The following is a 16,401-nucleotide window of genomic DNA, read 5'->3' as shown; positions in this document are numbered from 1 at the left end:
TTATTAAAATATTATTAAAAGATTTTTTAAGCATATTGGGTAATTGTGTGTGTTTTATTTCTGATGACGCAGTGAAACATGCCAAATAGTGCTATTTTCATGATTTATCACATTTTTTATGTGGTTCAGATACAATAATATTTTGAGTTTCTATTTATTAAACAAATTTCCTTCATTGTATCAACTCAAATGTTTAATTTCAATGAACTCAAAATTTTAAGGCAACCAGGTTACTTACTTTTTTAAGTTAAACCAACAAAAAACAACATTTTTTTTTACAGTGTATAAACGTTTTGTTCAAATGTGCTTTTAATTATGTTTATTATGCAGGTATTTGTAATGAAAAGATACAGTAAAAAAATTGTTTTTACATTCCTTAAATTGATCAAATTGTTCATTTTTAAAATAAAAAAAAATAAGTTAAACAATATTCAACTCTCTCAGTTTAATATAATTTAAGCTGAAATTACAAAAATCATCCTGAACTGTGTTTAAGATCAAATTCAGGGATGTAAACAATTAAAACCAAATGAATAAGTCGTTCAGGTGATTTAATCAGTTCAAGTTATTGATCATGTGACTCTTTGCGGTCAAATTCTCATCCATCAAAGTTTTGTTCAAATGTGCTTTTAATTATCCTTATGCTGGTATTTCTAATGAACATATTCTATTACACTGTAAAAATAAATCTTGCATTACTTTAACTCATCAAAATAAGTTAAGCCAGTCAGTTTAATGTAAATTAAGTCGAGATGACATAAAACATCCATTTCAGATCTGCCTTTGTATGTTAAGCAGGCTTCTTCTCTGTCTGTTTTCAAAACCCGTCTTAAAACCCATCTTTTTTTCTTTGGCCTTTGACACTTAGATGTCGATTTTATTTATTTGATTTAATTTGTTACTTTGAATGCTTTTATTGAGTGGCTCTTAATTGTATATATTTTTCTGTACAGCACTTTGGTCAACTGTGGTTGTTGTAAAGTGCTTAACAAATAAAGTTGGTATGGTATGTTGATTGTACTTAAAAATGTAAGGCAGCAAAAAAATTTTTTCCAGTGTACAATAAATAATAATTATTATTATTTTACATCCTCGATATATCTATGTCTCAGTCCTTACCATAACTCTGTATGTGGCATATTTGTATTTGCATTTTGGAACATTTTATTATTGTTTTATTTACAAATTAAGGAATCTAAATGAGCGAAGTCTTGCATACAATGCATTATACTCTGCATAATCAATGCATTAAAAATACTTATTCATACTGTAATGTATGAATAAGTATTTTAATGCAATAATTATGCACGTTATAATGCATTGTATGTGCACATGAATGATTGTAACCACAGTTAAATTTATCTTATAATCACGTGCCAAACAAATATTAATGGAATCTGCAAATATTACGATGCATTTTAACTTTTGTTACAATTTATGATGAATAAATATAATGCATTATAGCATTTAATAATGCATTATATATAAAGGCTTTAAATAAAGCGTAACTCTCAAAGACTCATGATTTTGCACAGATGTTCGGGTTATGACAGCAGATGATGGTGGACGTCACCATTTTGACTTTTCTCAGGACATCTGTCAGTCAAACTCTGAAAACCTCGTAAGATTTCTGCGAATTTCTCTCAGAGACAGCTCAAAGATAGTCTGGATTGAGGAGGGAGGCGAGAGCGTGATGGTTTTGGTCATGTGACCTCTGCATTAGCAGCATCTGTAAACATAAGAGCGTAAAAACACACAAGCAGCTTTAAAGGTGTCTGTCCTACAGTAAACCGACACGGGACCCATATGATGAAGAGTAACAGGGACAAAATCTGTTTATAATGCATTTACCTAAAATAGATTATTAGATTTGATGTGTATTTACTTGCTCCTTTAACTATATGTTTGCAATTTATTTCAGCCTTTTTGGGAAAAAAATAAATAAAAAAGTCCTTAAGATGTGTTGTTTACAGCATATACCCTATATATAGATTGGCCATATATATTAGTATCATGTATTAGTATTATTTGTAACAAATTTTATTCTTTAAGGATTATCATACAGACAGACAGACTGACAGACGGACGGACGGACGGACGGACGGACGGACGGACGGACGGACGGACGGACGGACGGACAGATAGATAGATAGATAGATAGATAGATAGATAGATAGATAGATAGATAGATAGATAGATAGATAGATAGATAGATAGATAGATAGATAGATAGATAGATAGATAGATAGATAGATAGACTAATTTGCCACTTGACATCAGAATTTTTTTCCTCTTATCATACAAGGTCACTATAAAGAAATTTAACCCTTTACGATTAGATTTAATAATTGTTTTCCAAACAGGTTCTTTTGAGATTTTGTGTTGCCATAACAACTGTGACAACAGCTTTTTATTTTTCAAAATGTTGATGTCATCCATTCTTCAAATACAAGTACTGAAGATTTACAGGATTGGGATGGTTCCAGATATCAGTAAGCTGGAGAATGACCTGTTTATGTTCTCTTCCTCAGATTCTCAAACGCTCTCTAGAATCCGAAGCCCCACCCCCTACATTATAAACAGATGCTGAAGGTGCGGCTGAAATCGCTCACTGCTTCACACATTTACTGTTTCCTTCATGGCACATAGCGCACTATATAGGGGATAGGGAACCATCAAAGAGTGCACTATATAGGGGATAGGGAACGATCAGACAGTGCACTATATAGGGGATAGAGAACGATCAGACAGTACACTATATAGGGGATAGGGAACAATCAGACAGTGCACTATATAGGGGATAGGGAACGATCAGACAGTGCACTATATAGGGGATAGGGAACGATCAGACAGTGCACTATATAGGGGATAGGGAACGATCAGACAGTGCACTATATAGGGGATAGGGAACGATCAGACAGTGCACTATATAGGGGATAGGGAACGACCAGACAGTGCACTATATAGGGGATAGGGAACGATCAGACAGTGCAGTATATAGGGGATAGGGAACGATCAGACAGTGCACTATTTAGGGGATAGGGGACGATCAGACTGCACTATATAGGGGATAGAGAACGATCAGACAGTGCACTATATAGGGGATAGGGAATGATCAGACAGTGCAGTATATAGGGGATAGGGAACGATCAGACAGTGCACTATATAGGGGATAGAGAACGATCAGACAGTGCACTATATAGGGGATAGGGAACCATCAGACAGTGCACTATATAGGGGATAGGGAACCATCAGACAGTGCACTATATAGGGGATAGGGAACGATCAGACAGTGCACTATATAGGGGATAGGGAACGATCAGACAGTGCACTATATAGGGGATAGGGAACGATCAGACAGTGCACTATATAGGGGATAGGGAACGATCAGACAGTGCACTATATAGGGGATAGGGAACAATCAGACAGTGCAGTATATAGGGGATAGGGAACGATCAGACAGTGCACTATATAGGGGATAGAGAATAATCAGACAGTGCACTATATAGGGGATAGAGAACGATCAGACAGTGCACTATATAGGAGATAGGGAACGATCAGACAGTGCACTATATAGGGGATAGGGAATGATTAGACAGTGCAGTATATAGGGGATAGGGAACGATCAGACAGTGCACTATATAGGGAATAGGGAACGATCAGACAGTGCAGTATATAGGGGATAGGGAACCATCAGACAGTGCACTATATAGGGGATAGGGAATGATCAGACAGTGCACTATATAGGGGATAGGGAATGATTAGACAGTGCAGTATATAGGGGATAGGGAACGATCAGACAGTGCACTATATATGGAATAGGGAACGATCAGACAGTGCACTATATAGGGGATAGGGAATGATCAGACAGTGCACTATATAGGGGATAGGGAATGATTAGACAGTGCAGTATATAGGGGATAGGGAACGATCAGACAGTGCACTATATAGGGGATAGGGAACGATCAGACAGTGCACTATATAGGGGATAGGGAACCATCAGACAGTGCACTATATAGGGGATGGGGAACCATCAGACAGTGCACTATATAGGGGATAGGGAACCCTCAGACAGTGCACTATATAGGGGATAGGGAACCATCAGACAGACTAGTTGAAATATAGTTGCAAAGTTACTTATGGTTAGTAGAATTTCTAAATTTGTCCAATGAAAGGAAGTGTTACCTGATGTGTCTATTCAAATCTCTCAGTGCACCCACTCTTTTATTAGCTATTTATTCCGTTTAATTTGTTCGTCATAAACTGTATCTCTGTTAAATTCTGAGAGGAAAAAGAGAGACCAGAGCCTAGTGTACATATTCTTTACAATACCAAGAACAAACTCAGTATTATTCTGAGTATTACAAGAGCGTTTATTCTTCACAAACCGCCTCCTTGGGTGTAATGCCGCTCAGAGCCTGCACTGCTTCCTTTAAACAGGTCATAGCCGGCTACTATAACCCAATATGAAGTTAATAAGTGACTTTTATTAGAAACAAAAAAACAAACAAACACAAAATATCAGTATGGCAGTAAATATGAGGGCCAAGCATAAGAACAGAACAAACATTGAGCTTTGACCCACAGGACAGCAGAACCAGTTTTAGGCAGAGCAGAGTCATATTCTTGATATTTTAATATGAGACTTTGATGTACAGTGTAAACATACTGTAACTTTCAGAACATCCTGCTCAGTCCAAAAGGAGATTTATTGAGCTGCAAATCCAGCTAACATAACTAACATAAGTGGACTCCTGCTAAACATAGAAAATAAAAAAAACATTTATGATAAGACCAGCTTTTAACCAGCGTTAAGCTGTTACTGTATGCTATAAAGTTTGGTATAAAACTGACAGAAAAAATATTATTTAATATAATAATAATAATAATATATATATATATATATATATATATATATATATATATATATATATATATATATATATATATATATATATATATATATATATATATAACATATTTTACATTGCTTTAACTCATCAAAATATGTTTTGCTTTAACTCATCAAAATATGTTTTTTTTAACTATGTTTATGTTATACAAGATTCAACTTTTAAAAAAAAAAGTCAGTTTAATGTTGAAATGACTCCAACATCCAAGTTGATTGTACTTAAACATTTAAGGCAGCAACTTTTGTTTTACAGTATATATTTATTACATAGCGATCAGGCATAACATTAAGACCTAATATTGTGTTGGTCCCCCTTTTGCTGACCCGTCAAGGCATGGACTCCACTAGACCCCTGAAGGTGTGCTGTGGTATCGGGCACCAAGATGCTAGCAGCAGATCCTTTAAGTCCTGTAAGTTGCGAGGTGGGGCCTCCGTGGATCAGACTTGTTTGTTTAGCTCATCCCACAGATGCTCGATTGGATTGAGATCTGGGGAATCTGGAGGCCGAGTCGACGCCTCAAACTGGTTGTTGTGCTCCTCAAACCATTCCTGAAGCATTTGTGCTTTGTGTCAGGAGCATTATCCTGCTGGAAGAGCCACAGCCACCAGAATACCGTTTCCATGAAAGGCTGAACATGGTCTCAGCAATGCTTAGGTAGGTGGAGCGTGTCAAAGTAACATCCACATGGATGGAGGACCCAAGGTTTCCCAGCAGAACATTGGCCAAAGCATCACACTGCCTCCGCCGGCTCGCCTTCTTCCCATAGTGCATCCTGGGGCCATGTGTTCCTCAGGTAAGCCACACACACACACACGGCCATCCACGTGATGTAAAAGAAACCGTGATTCCTCAGACCAGGCCACCTTCTTCCATTGCTCCAAGGTCCAGTTCTGCTCACGTGCCACTGTTGGGGCTTTCGGCGGGGTCAGAGGTCAGCATGGGCACCCTGACTGGTCAGCGGCTATGCCGCCCCATACACAACAAACTGAGCTGCTCTGTGTATTCTGACAGCTTTCTATCAGAACCAGCATTAACTTCTGGAGCAGTTTGAGCTCCAGTAGCTCGTCTGTTTGATCGGACCACACGGGCCAGCCTTCGCTCCCCACGTGCATCAATGAGCCTTGGCCGCCCATGACCCTGTGGCTGGTTCTCCACTGTTCCTTCCTTGGAGCACTTTTGATAGTCTGAAACTTCTGAGAAAAAGTCTGAATTTTTAGATAAAAACTTGTAATTACCTTTTTTTATCTTTATATTCTGTGGCAGAAACAAGCTTTCGTATAAAACTGTTCCACATAGAGTTTTTTTTAAATGTATAGGTTTAAATGCGAGCTACATTTTCTAGGCTTTGTGAAGGACACGGGCCTATAAGCTCTGTTGACTGGCAACATAAGGCAAGCGGTTTACTAAACACAGACAATGTCATTCCCAAATTCACATTCCTAGTGATTCTTCCCACATATAGAATCAAAGTGATTCTACAGACATGGTCACGAATCACTAAATGAAACTAGGACAAAAGTCATTAAACTGGTGGAGCATTACTATCAGTCTCTGAAACACCAGCATACATTTCTATGCAGGTCCAGGATAGTCATGATGGTAATGCTGGTCCCAGCAAGCTCTTTGATGGTTAACCTGGTTAAGGAAGCCTAGTTTGATCACCAGCACACCTGCATTCAGAAATATGCTGGTGATATGATCAGCCATCATTCATAAAATATGATGACAGACAATAATACAGACTTTACATTTGATCTATTGCTCATATGTGTATATTGAGTGAACATAAGTCTAACAATTTTATCCTACAGCAAAGAGTGAAGTGTGTAAACAATTGTTTCGGCTTCAAAGGAGCCATAAAAATTGGACTGATATTTATCAGAGTGGATTGTTTGTTCAGTTCCAGCTCATGGCTGCTCAGTCCACCACTAACGGGCCCGAAGGCCACAATGAAGAATATGAAAGTTATCATCGTATTATCTTCTTTATTTCAGAGAAACCAAGCTGTGCTCTTTGGTCTGATTGTGGATCTGATCTGGCAGCCGAGGCATGAACGCTGCTTCAGGAAGTACTGTAGCTGAACATGTCGAGACTTTTGCACAAAAGCAATGGAGACTGTCATTCACATTAGCCTGAGAAACTCTAGTGACAATTCTTCTAATATATATTTATGCACACTCACTCACACACACACACACACACACACACACACACACACACACACACACACACACACACACACACACACACACACACACACACACACACACACACACACTAAAGTTTGGAAACATTAGAACGTCAAAGAAGTCTCTTATGCTCATCAAGCCTGCATTCATTTTTTTATTAAAAATGTGGGAAAAACAGTAATATTATGAAATATTATTACAATTTAAAATAAGGGTTTTCTATTTCATTATACTTTAGTATATAATTTATTTCTGTGATCAAAGCTGAATTTATCATCATTACTCCAATCTTCAGTGTCACATGATCCTTCAGAAATCCTTCATGTATGATGATTTATTATCAATGTTGGAAACAGTAAAAATGTTTCATAACCTGTGATATTTTTTACTGGATTATTTGATGAATAAAAAGTTAAATAAAAGAACAGAATTTATTTAAATTAGAAATATTTTGTACCAATATTCACTACCGTTCAAAAGTTTGGGGTCAGTCATTTTTGGTTTTCTTTCTTTTTTTAAAATAAATTAATATTTGTATTCAATTGAAAACGTTAGAAAATATCAATATTTTGAATAAATGCTATTCTTTGAACTTTTTATTCATCATTGAATCCTGTAAAAAGTTTCACAGGTTATAATAAAATATTAAGCAACTGTTTCCAACATTGATAATAAATCCTCATTAGAATGATTTCTGAAGGATCATGTGACACTGAAGACTGGAGTAATGATGCTGAAAATGCAGCTTTGATCAAAGAAATAAATTATATTTGACAGTATATTAAAATAGAAAACCATTATTTTAAATATTAATAATATTTCACAATATTACAGTTTTTCCTGTATTTTTGATCAAATTAATGTAGCCCTCGGTGAGCAGAAGAGACTTATTTCAGAAACATTATAAATATTAATGCTTCCAAACGTTTGACCGGTACTGTATGCATATGTGTATATATATATATATAAACCCCCACACACAATCATAACATCAATAGTAGTTTATATAAATATAATAATTAATAATTTGCTCTTGGCAAGTTAATAGTTTCTACAGTTCTACAGAAAAAAGAACGAAAGAATAAAACCATAGACCAGTCCTTCTCATGGGTGTCACCAAAATGACTTACCTGTGTGGATGAAGGTTAAATAAATGAAAGGTTAAAATAAAAGGTTAAGGATGACAGGTGCTTAACCCCTCCCAAAATTTCCCAGATCTCCTCCCCAAAACACAGGTAAGTTGGCATAATATAAATTTTGTGAACTTGGCTTGGTCACACAGGCACTTGTGTCTCCAGAAAGGCTTCTGGAATCCAAAGCACCAGATTTTGGGTTGAAATAAATTGGGAAAATGGGGCTTGGCGTGAGTGGACTATGGTTATCTTGATTATATCTTCTGAAACAACCAGCATTTGTTACATTTTGGATGCTGGTGAGCTGGTTGGTCCCATGCGGGAGGCTAAATTAGCTTAACTAACAAAGCTTCCTTGGTCAACACGCTTCACCAGAAAGACGATGCTGGTTAAACAGACCAGCATAAGCCAGCATGGAAATTCATGCGGGTGTATGCTGGTCATTTCAGCAGTGATGCTGGTGGTTTCATCACTCGTTTTATTCTACTGATGTTCCACAGTTTATCTTTGGCTTTGTTCTGATCAGGTAAGGTGTTTTTATGTTTTATAGACGGGGAACGATGACTACAAATTGACAGCAACTTCTGAGGATCAAATCAAAAAGGCCAAAAAGGTGAAAAGAAAGAAAAGGGATGTGGACGAATTGAAGAAAGAAGTGGAACTGGTGAGAAATTCATGTTTTATATATACACACATCACATTAATATGTCATCTAGGTCACGCTATGCAGGCAATATCACCATAATATCACCAACCACAAATACATTATTTTCAGCATGAAATATTATGGTGTCCAAGAAATGGGTTTTATACATTTTCTGCGAAGAACTGAGCTTTTTTTCTCTTCTGCAGGACGACCACAAGCTCACATTGGATGAACTTTCACGCAAATACGGAACTGACTTGAACAAGGTGAGTAGAGGTTTAGTGAGACTTATAAAAATTGTATATGTGAGACCATGGACCACAAAACCATAAGTCACGCGGGTATATTCGTGGCAACAGACAACAATACAATGTTTGGATCAAAATTTAAAAAAATAAAAAAATTGTGCCAAAAATCATTTGGATATTAGAGTAAAGATCATGTTCCATGAAGATATTTTGTAAATTTCCAACCGTAAATGGATCAATGATTCATTATTATTAGTAATATGCATTGCAAAGGACTTTATTTGGACAACTTTAAAGGCAATATTTCTCAATATTTCAATTTTGTTTTTTGCACCCTCAGATTACAGATTTTTTAAATAGTTGTATCTCGGCCAAATATTGCCCTATTCTAACAAACCAAAGCTTATTTATTCAGCTTTCAGACAATGTATCAATCTCAATTTTCAAAAATTGACCCCTTTGATTAGTTTTGTGGTCCAGTGTATTACCAGAGTGCATTTTCTCTGTATAAAATTATCTCCTTTTATTTAAAATATAAAGAGACAAGAGTATTTTATGATCATGGTCTGTTTTTTAAGACTACAACGTTTTATGTTAAGCAAGTAGCCTTCAGTTCTAAGTTGAAACTGTGTGGATTTTATTTCTGTATGTTTAATTACTAAATGTTCATACCTTTCGGCAGGGACTGTCATCTTCTCGTGCAAGGGAGATCTTGCAGCGTGATGGTCCGAACTCCCTGACCCCACCTCCTACGACTCCAGAATGGGTCAAGTTCTGCACGCAGCTTTTTGGTGGTTTCCAAACTCTGCTGTGGTTTGGAGCATTTCTTTGCTTCACTGCATATGGAATCCAGGCTGCCTCTTCTGAAGAACCTGCAAATGACAATGTATGTGAGAGAATATTTTTTTGTCTTAATTATGTAGTTACATTTATATGCATTTACGTTTATGCATTTAGTAGAAGCTTGTATCCAAAGTGACTTGTATTGCTTTCGAGGTATACATTTTTTTTATTAGTCCATGCATTTTCTGGGATTCAAACCAATGACCTTGGCATTGCTATTAGTGCCATGCCCTACCATTTCACCTACAGGAATGTTTATACAAAGTACTTCAATGTCAGTGTAGATTATCATGCACTTTGTGCCTTTCTAAAAACCTAACTATGTGTTTACAGCTGTATCTGGGACTTGTGCTTGCCTTTGTTGTCATAGTCAACGGATGGTTCTCCTACTATCAAGAATCCAAGAGCTCTAAGATCATGGAATCTTTTAGGAACCTTGTTCCTCAGGTACAGAAATTGTGTCTTACAAAACATTGCATGTTCATATATTGCTTTCCCATGGCACAGAAGTAGTCATTGTTCTCTTCTGGTAACGTAGCAAGCGCTAGTTGTGCGTGACGGAGAGAAAAAGATCATCAGCGCCGAGGAGGTAGTCGCAGGTGATCTTGTGGAGGTCAAAGGTGGAGACCGAATCCCAGCTGATCTTCGTATCATCGCTGCACAAGGATGCAAGGTAAAACCAAACGCATTTCTGAATGTCAAATGCAAAATATTTCAGCAGTGCCTTTTTATGAAACTTCCCTTCAACCTTTCCAGGTGGACAACTCTTCCCTCACTGGAGAATCTGAGCCCCAGGGTCGCACTCCTGACTTCTCCCATGATAACCCTCTGGAGACAAGAAACATTGCGTTTTTTTCTACCAACTGTGTTGAAGGTACATGAAAATGTTCTGAAGTATGTTGGATATATTCAATGTATTTTACAGTAGCTGTGGGAAAACTGAACAACTAAATTGCTTGAACAAAATGTACCCCTAGGCACTGCCAGAGGTATCGTCATCAACACCGGTGACCATACTGTCATGGGTCGTATCGCATCTCTTGCCTCCAGCCTGGATGGTGGAAAAACACCTATTGCTAAAGAGATTGAGCATTTCATCCACATCATCTCTGGTGTAGCTGTGTTCCTGGGCTTGACCTTCCTAATCCTCTCCCTTTTACTTGGATATGGTTGGTTGGAAGCTGTTGTTTTCCTGATTGGAATCATTGTCGCTAATGTGCCTGAAGGTCTTCCTGCCACTGTAACTGTAAGTCAGACTGATTGTTGCCTTATGCTTCTTGTTGTTTGGTCTACTGTATCTACCAGGTCATATTTTTGTATGTCTGTGCCAAATATGATTTCTTGTCATGCGTCTACTCATGTAGGTGTGTCTAACTCTGACTGCCAAACGAATGGCAAAGAAGAACTGCCTGGTGAAGAATCTGGAAGCCGTGGAGACTCTTGGCTCGACCTCAACCATCTGCTCTGACAAGACTGGAACTTTGACCCAGAACCGAATGACCGTCGCTCACATGTGGTTTGACAACCAGATTCATGAAGCAGACACCACAGAGAACCAGAGTGGAAACTCATTTGAAAAGAGCTCTGCTACTTGGTCTGCTCTTGCACGTATTGCTGGCCTTTGCAACCGTGCGGTTTTCCGTGCTGAACAGAGCCATCTCCCAATCCTTAAGGTGAGCTTCCCGCTAGTTATCTTAACATCTATATGAAAAACATGAAGACATCCAAAGCATGCAACTTTTACAATTCCAATAGCCAATATAACTGTTATTGTAAGTGAAAACTTTGTTCAATTTAATCTTTTGCAGAGAGAAACAGCTGGTGATGCCTCAGAGTCTGCCCTGTTGAAGTGTATTGAGCTGTGCTGTGGTTCAGTCACTGAAATGAGAGAGAAGTTCACGAAAGTTGCCGAAATCCCTTTCAACTCCACTAACAAATATCAGGTATTTTTGGTTGATGTATTCTTTGGAGATTTGTAGATTTGGTCTGGTCATCCTAACAGTGCCTCATATGCCTTTTCTAGGTCTCAGTCCACAAGAATCCCAATTCCCTAGAGTCTAAGCACCTGCTGGTGATGAAAGGAGCACCTGAGAGAATCTTGGATCGATGCTCCTCCATTTTGATTGAAGGAAAAGAGCAGCCTTTGGATGATGAACTGAAAGATGCTTTCCAAAATGCTTATGTAGAACTCGGAGGTCTTGGAGAAAGAGTGCTGGGTAAAGCCACCTTATAAAGTTCACCAGTAAAAAACTCACCAAAGTTTCTCCTGAAAACAGAATGGTAAATTACAGTGCATTTGAATAATTTTGTGCTCTCTTTCACAGGCTTCTGCCACTTTTGCCTCCCCGATGACCAGTTTCCTGAAGGTTTTGCATTTGATTCTGATGAAGTGAACTTCCCCACTGAGAACCTGTGTTTTGTTGGCCTCATGTCCATGATTGATCCTCCTCGTGCGGCCGTACCAGATGCTGTGGCCAAATGCCGGAGTGCTGGAATCAAGGTGATGTCCTCATTTGAGATCTACTGCTTAAATATACTGAGCCCATACGAATTTTTGCAAATAATACTAACTTGTGACCATTCAATAACAGCATGGTTATTCACACAAAGTCACTTAAATAAACAACTCCCCCAATACAGGTTATCATGGTTACTGGTGACCATCCAATTACAGCTAAAGCCATTGCAAAGGGTGTTGGTATCATCTCTGAAGGCAATGAGACTGTGGAAGATATTGCTGCTCGCTTGAATATCCCCGTTGGAGAAGTTAATCCAAGGTAGTCCAATCATCTCAGCCACCTAAAACAAAGCAATGTTTTCAGTTTAAAATATATATATATACATACTGGAATTGGTCTAGATGTCTAGTAATACAAAGTGTGCCTCTAGAGATGCTAAGGCCTGTGTGGTCCATGGTGGGGAACTGAAGAATATGAGTGACGGGGACCTGGATGAGATCCTCCATTATCATACAGAAATTGTGTTTGCTAGAACGTCTCCACAACAAAAGCTGATAATTGTCGAAGGTTGTCAGCGACAGGTACTGTCAGAGAGATTAATCTATCCAATCCTTTTGATATTAGATGATTTTACCCAGTTAGGATCATTTCAATGCATTTTTTTCTCTCATCAGGGTGCCATTGTTGCCGTAACCGGTGATGGTGTCAATGATTCTCCTGCTCTGAAGAAGGCTGACATTGGTGTGGCTATGGGTATTGCTGGATCTGACGTATCCAAACAGGCTGCTGACATGATCCTTCTGGACGACAACTTTGCCTCAATCGTCACTGGAGTAGAAGAAGGTATGGCATGTTAATGAGAACCTAATTGACTAAAGAATTATGAAGGTTACATATTTTCCAAACATGTCTTCCACTTCAGGCCGCCTGATCTTTGACAACTTGAAGAAGTCCATTGCGTACACCCTGACCAGTAAGATCCCTGAGATGTCGCCCTTCCTCTTGTTTGTCCTTGTGGGTATTCCTCTTCCTCTGGGCACCGTCACCATTCTCTGCATTGACCTGGGCACTGACCTGGTAAGGAAAAGTACTATTACTGTAAAAACCTTAAAATTAAGCAGTCTATTTTTAATTAGTTTTAATTGTTGTCACAGATTCCTGCTATCTCATTGGCATATGAAAATGCAGAAAATGACATCATGAAGAGACAACCCAGAAATGCCAAAACAGATAGGCTGGTGAACGTGAGGCTAATCAGTATGGCATATGGTCAAATAGGTAAGAGCATTCTTACCTGGGTGTTTTGAACCTGGTATCAATTAAAAATCTGTAATATGGGTAATGAATTCATTTTCATTGGCATTGCTTTCTTTCTTTTTTTAGGTATGATCCAAGCAGCGGCAGGGTTCTTTACCTACATTGTGGTTATGGGTGAGAATGGATTCTGGCCCAGTTATCTGCCAGGACTTCGAGTTGGCTGGGAAGATAGATCCATCACTGACCTGGAAGATAGCTATGGTCAACAATGGGTAAGAATCAAAGGCCCTGTTTACACCAGGTATTAAGATTTTACCAGTATTAAGAATTTTTGGCCGATCAGATTACAAGTAGATGAGGGAGACACATTTCCGTCTACACATGGTGTTTTAATCCATCTCTTTTGTCCACTTTCAACCCCTTCTGTCCTGATTTCTTCGAGGGTAAGGTCTATGGGCAGGTAAATGTATGTGTTTTTCAGATCTTTCGATCTAATGGACAAAATAAGATAGCACAATTTACATATTTTGCAAACTAATATGATAGAAAAATGCATGACGAGCATCACATTAAATTTCTGCTCTGACAGCCACAAGACCAGGTGAATGCTGTGAGTATGTGTCAGAACATTATGCTTGGTACGTTTTTTTTTCTTCAAACCAAGTTTGGGTCTTCAGCCGACAAATGGCTAGCACACTTCCCATTATGTTTACGCATTATGTCAGTAGGCGGAGAGAAGACGTCCTGTTAGTGGCTGTTCCAGTGCATGTGGCCACATGAGCGTTTACACTATGAACGAATCCACTGGAATTGGTAGAAAGTGAACAAGCTCATAATGCTTTAGACCCTGTTTACATCTGTATAGTGTCCTCCACTTGTGATCCAATCGACCAAAACACATCTTAATATCAGGTGTAAACATGGCCAAAGTTCTAGCAAAACCTAATAAATGTGAAACAAAAAAGCTTCCATATCATATCACACATTTTAAAGATCAACCATTTTCTTTCTTCTTTCTGTGTTTTCTTGTATGATGCAGACCTACGAGGGCAGAAAGATTATAGAGTCCACATGCCACACAGCTTTCTTCATCAGTATTGTGGTTGTGCAGTGGGGTGACTTGATCATTGTAAAGACCAGAAGAAATTCCATTGTACAGCAAGGAATGAAGTATGTAAATAAAACAAACAAGCTTCACAGAAGCTATAAAATATTGGTGGATTGTTTGTTCAGTTCCAGCTCAAGGCTGCTCACCTCTATAGCCTTATCGTAATTTGTTTTCTTTCCTAGAAACAAAGTCCTCATCTTTGCTTTTTTTGAGGAAGCTGCTATGGCAGCTTTCTTGTCCTACTGCCCAGGCATGGACGTTGCTGTCAGAATGTATCCTTTAAGGTAGGCAGACATATTTAGGCTTTTACACACAAGTAATGAGGATCTTAATGTTCAGATCTTTTCATGTGATTCGCTATAAAAGGATATAAATACCGGTGAAGTGAAAAAATAAAATAAACCTGTGTTCTTCTATTTAGACCATTGTGGTGGTTCACTGCCGTCCCATACTCAATTATCATCTTCATCTATGATGAAGTTAGAAAATACATCCTACGACGTAATCCAGGAGGTAATAACAGATTTTTCCTCCAGATGTTGGCAGACTATAACCTCAACAAAGTTTGTAGTATTTCAGTGCTTAGAGAGATTAAGAATGAACTGGCTCTAATATTTGTGCTATTGTGTTTCAGGCTGGGTGGAACAGGAAACATACTACTGAAACAAGACGACGGTCTATTGCAAACTCATGTGTGGAGACTTTGTTTTTTTTTTAATTCTCATGATAAAGAATCTGCTCAATTTCTTAACTGACTAAATAAATGTCAAATAATATGGAGCTGAATGTGTGTGTTTTTCATTAAACTGGAAAAAAGATAATAAAAAAACATGCACAAAAAGTGTGAAATCATATTTTAAACGAATATATATATATATATATATATATATATATATATATATATATATATATATATATATATATATATATATATACACACACACCGATCAGGCATTACATTATGACAGGTGAAGTAAATAACACTGATGATCTCTTCATCACAGCACCTGTTAGGATATATTAGGCAGCAAGTGAACAGTTTTGTCCTCAAAGTAAATGTGTTAGAAGCAGGAAAAATGGGCAAGCGTAAGGAGTTGAGCGAGTTTGACAAGGGCCAGATTGTGACGGCTAGACGACTGGGTCAGAGCATCTCCAAAACTGCAGCTCTTGTGGGCTGTTCCCGGTCTGCAGTGGTCAGTATCTATCAAAAGTGCTCCAAGGAAGGACCAGTGGAGAACCGGCCACAGGGTCATGGGCGGCCAAGGCTCATTGATGCACGTGGGGAGCGAAGGCTGGCCCGTGTGGTCCGATCAAACAGACGAGCTACTGGAGCTCAAACTGCTCCAGAAGTTAATGCTGGTTCTGATAGAAAGCTGTCAGAATACACAGAGCAGCTCAGTTGACCAGTCAGGGTGCCCATGCTGACCCCTGACCCCGCCAAAAGCACCAACAGTGGCACGTGAGCATCAGAACTGGACCAGTGTGTGTGTGTGGCTTACCTGAGGAACACATGGCCCCAGGATGCACTATGGGAAGAAGGCAAGCCGGTGGAGGCAGTGTGATGCTTTGGGCAATGTTTGACACGCAAATTCTTTGACACGCTCC

General features: G+C 38.4%; 1 protein-coding gene across 1 annotated transcript; it reads left to right on the top strand.

Moving 5' to 3' along the window:
* Window positions 1-8,353: 8,353 nt before the first annotated feature.
* On the top strand, window positions 8,354-15,601 carry atp1a1a.2 (ATPase Na+/K+ transporting subunit alpha 1a, tandem duplicate 2). Its single transcript, XM_067442271.1, has 22 exons — window positions 8,354-8,465; window positions 8,786-8,899; window positions 9,088-9,147; window positions 9,812-10,015; window positions 10,306-10,419; window positions 10,511-10,645; window positions 10,729-10,846; window positions 10,950-11,218; window positions 11,337-11,645; window positions 11,781-11,915; window positions 11,996-12,188; window positions 12,297-12,472; window positions 12,613-12,749; window positions 12,862-13,012; window positions 13,106-13,274; window positions 13,354-13,508; window positions 13,586-13,709; window positions 13,815-13,960; window positions 14,728-14,858; window positions 14,979-15,080; window positions 15,218-15,309; window positions 15,431-15,601. The coding sequence occupies exons 1-22, from the start codon at window positions 8,454-8,456 to the stop codon at window positions 15,457-15,459; spliced, it is 3,075 nt and encodes a 1,024-aa protein (XP_067298372.1). The 5' UTR covers window positions 8,354-8,453; the 3' UTR covers window positions 15,460-15,601.
* Window positions 15,602-16,401: the final 800 nt, after the last annotated feature.

This window comes from Pseudorasbora parva, chromosome 4 (assembly GCF_024679245.1).
Source record: "Pseudorasbora parva isolate DD20220531a chromosome 4, ASM2467924v1, whole genome shotgun sequence".
NCBI lineage: Eukaryota > Metazoa > Chordata > Actinopteri > Cypriniformes > Gobionidae > Pseudorasbora > Pseudorasbora parva.
This window is presented reverse-complemented; position numbering and strand designations above follow the sequence as displayed.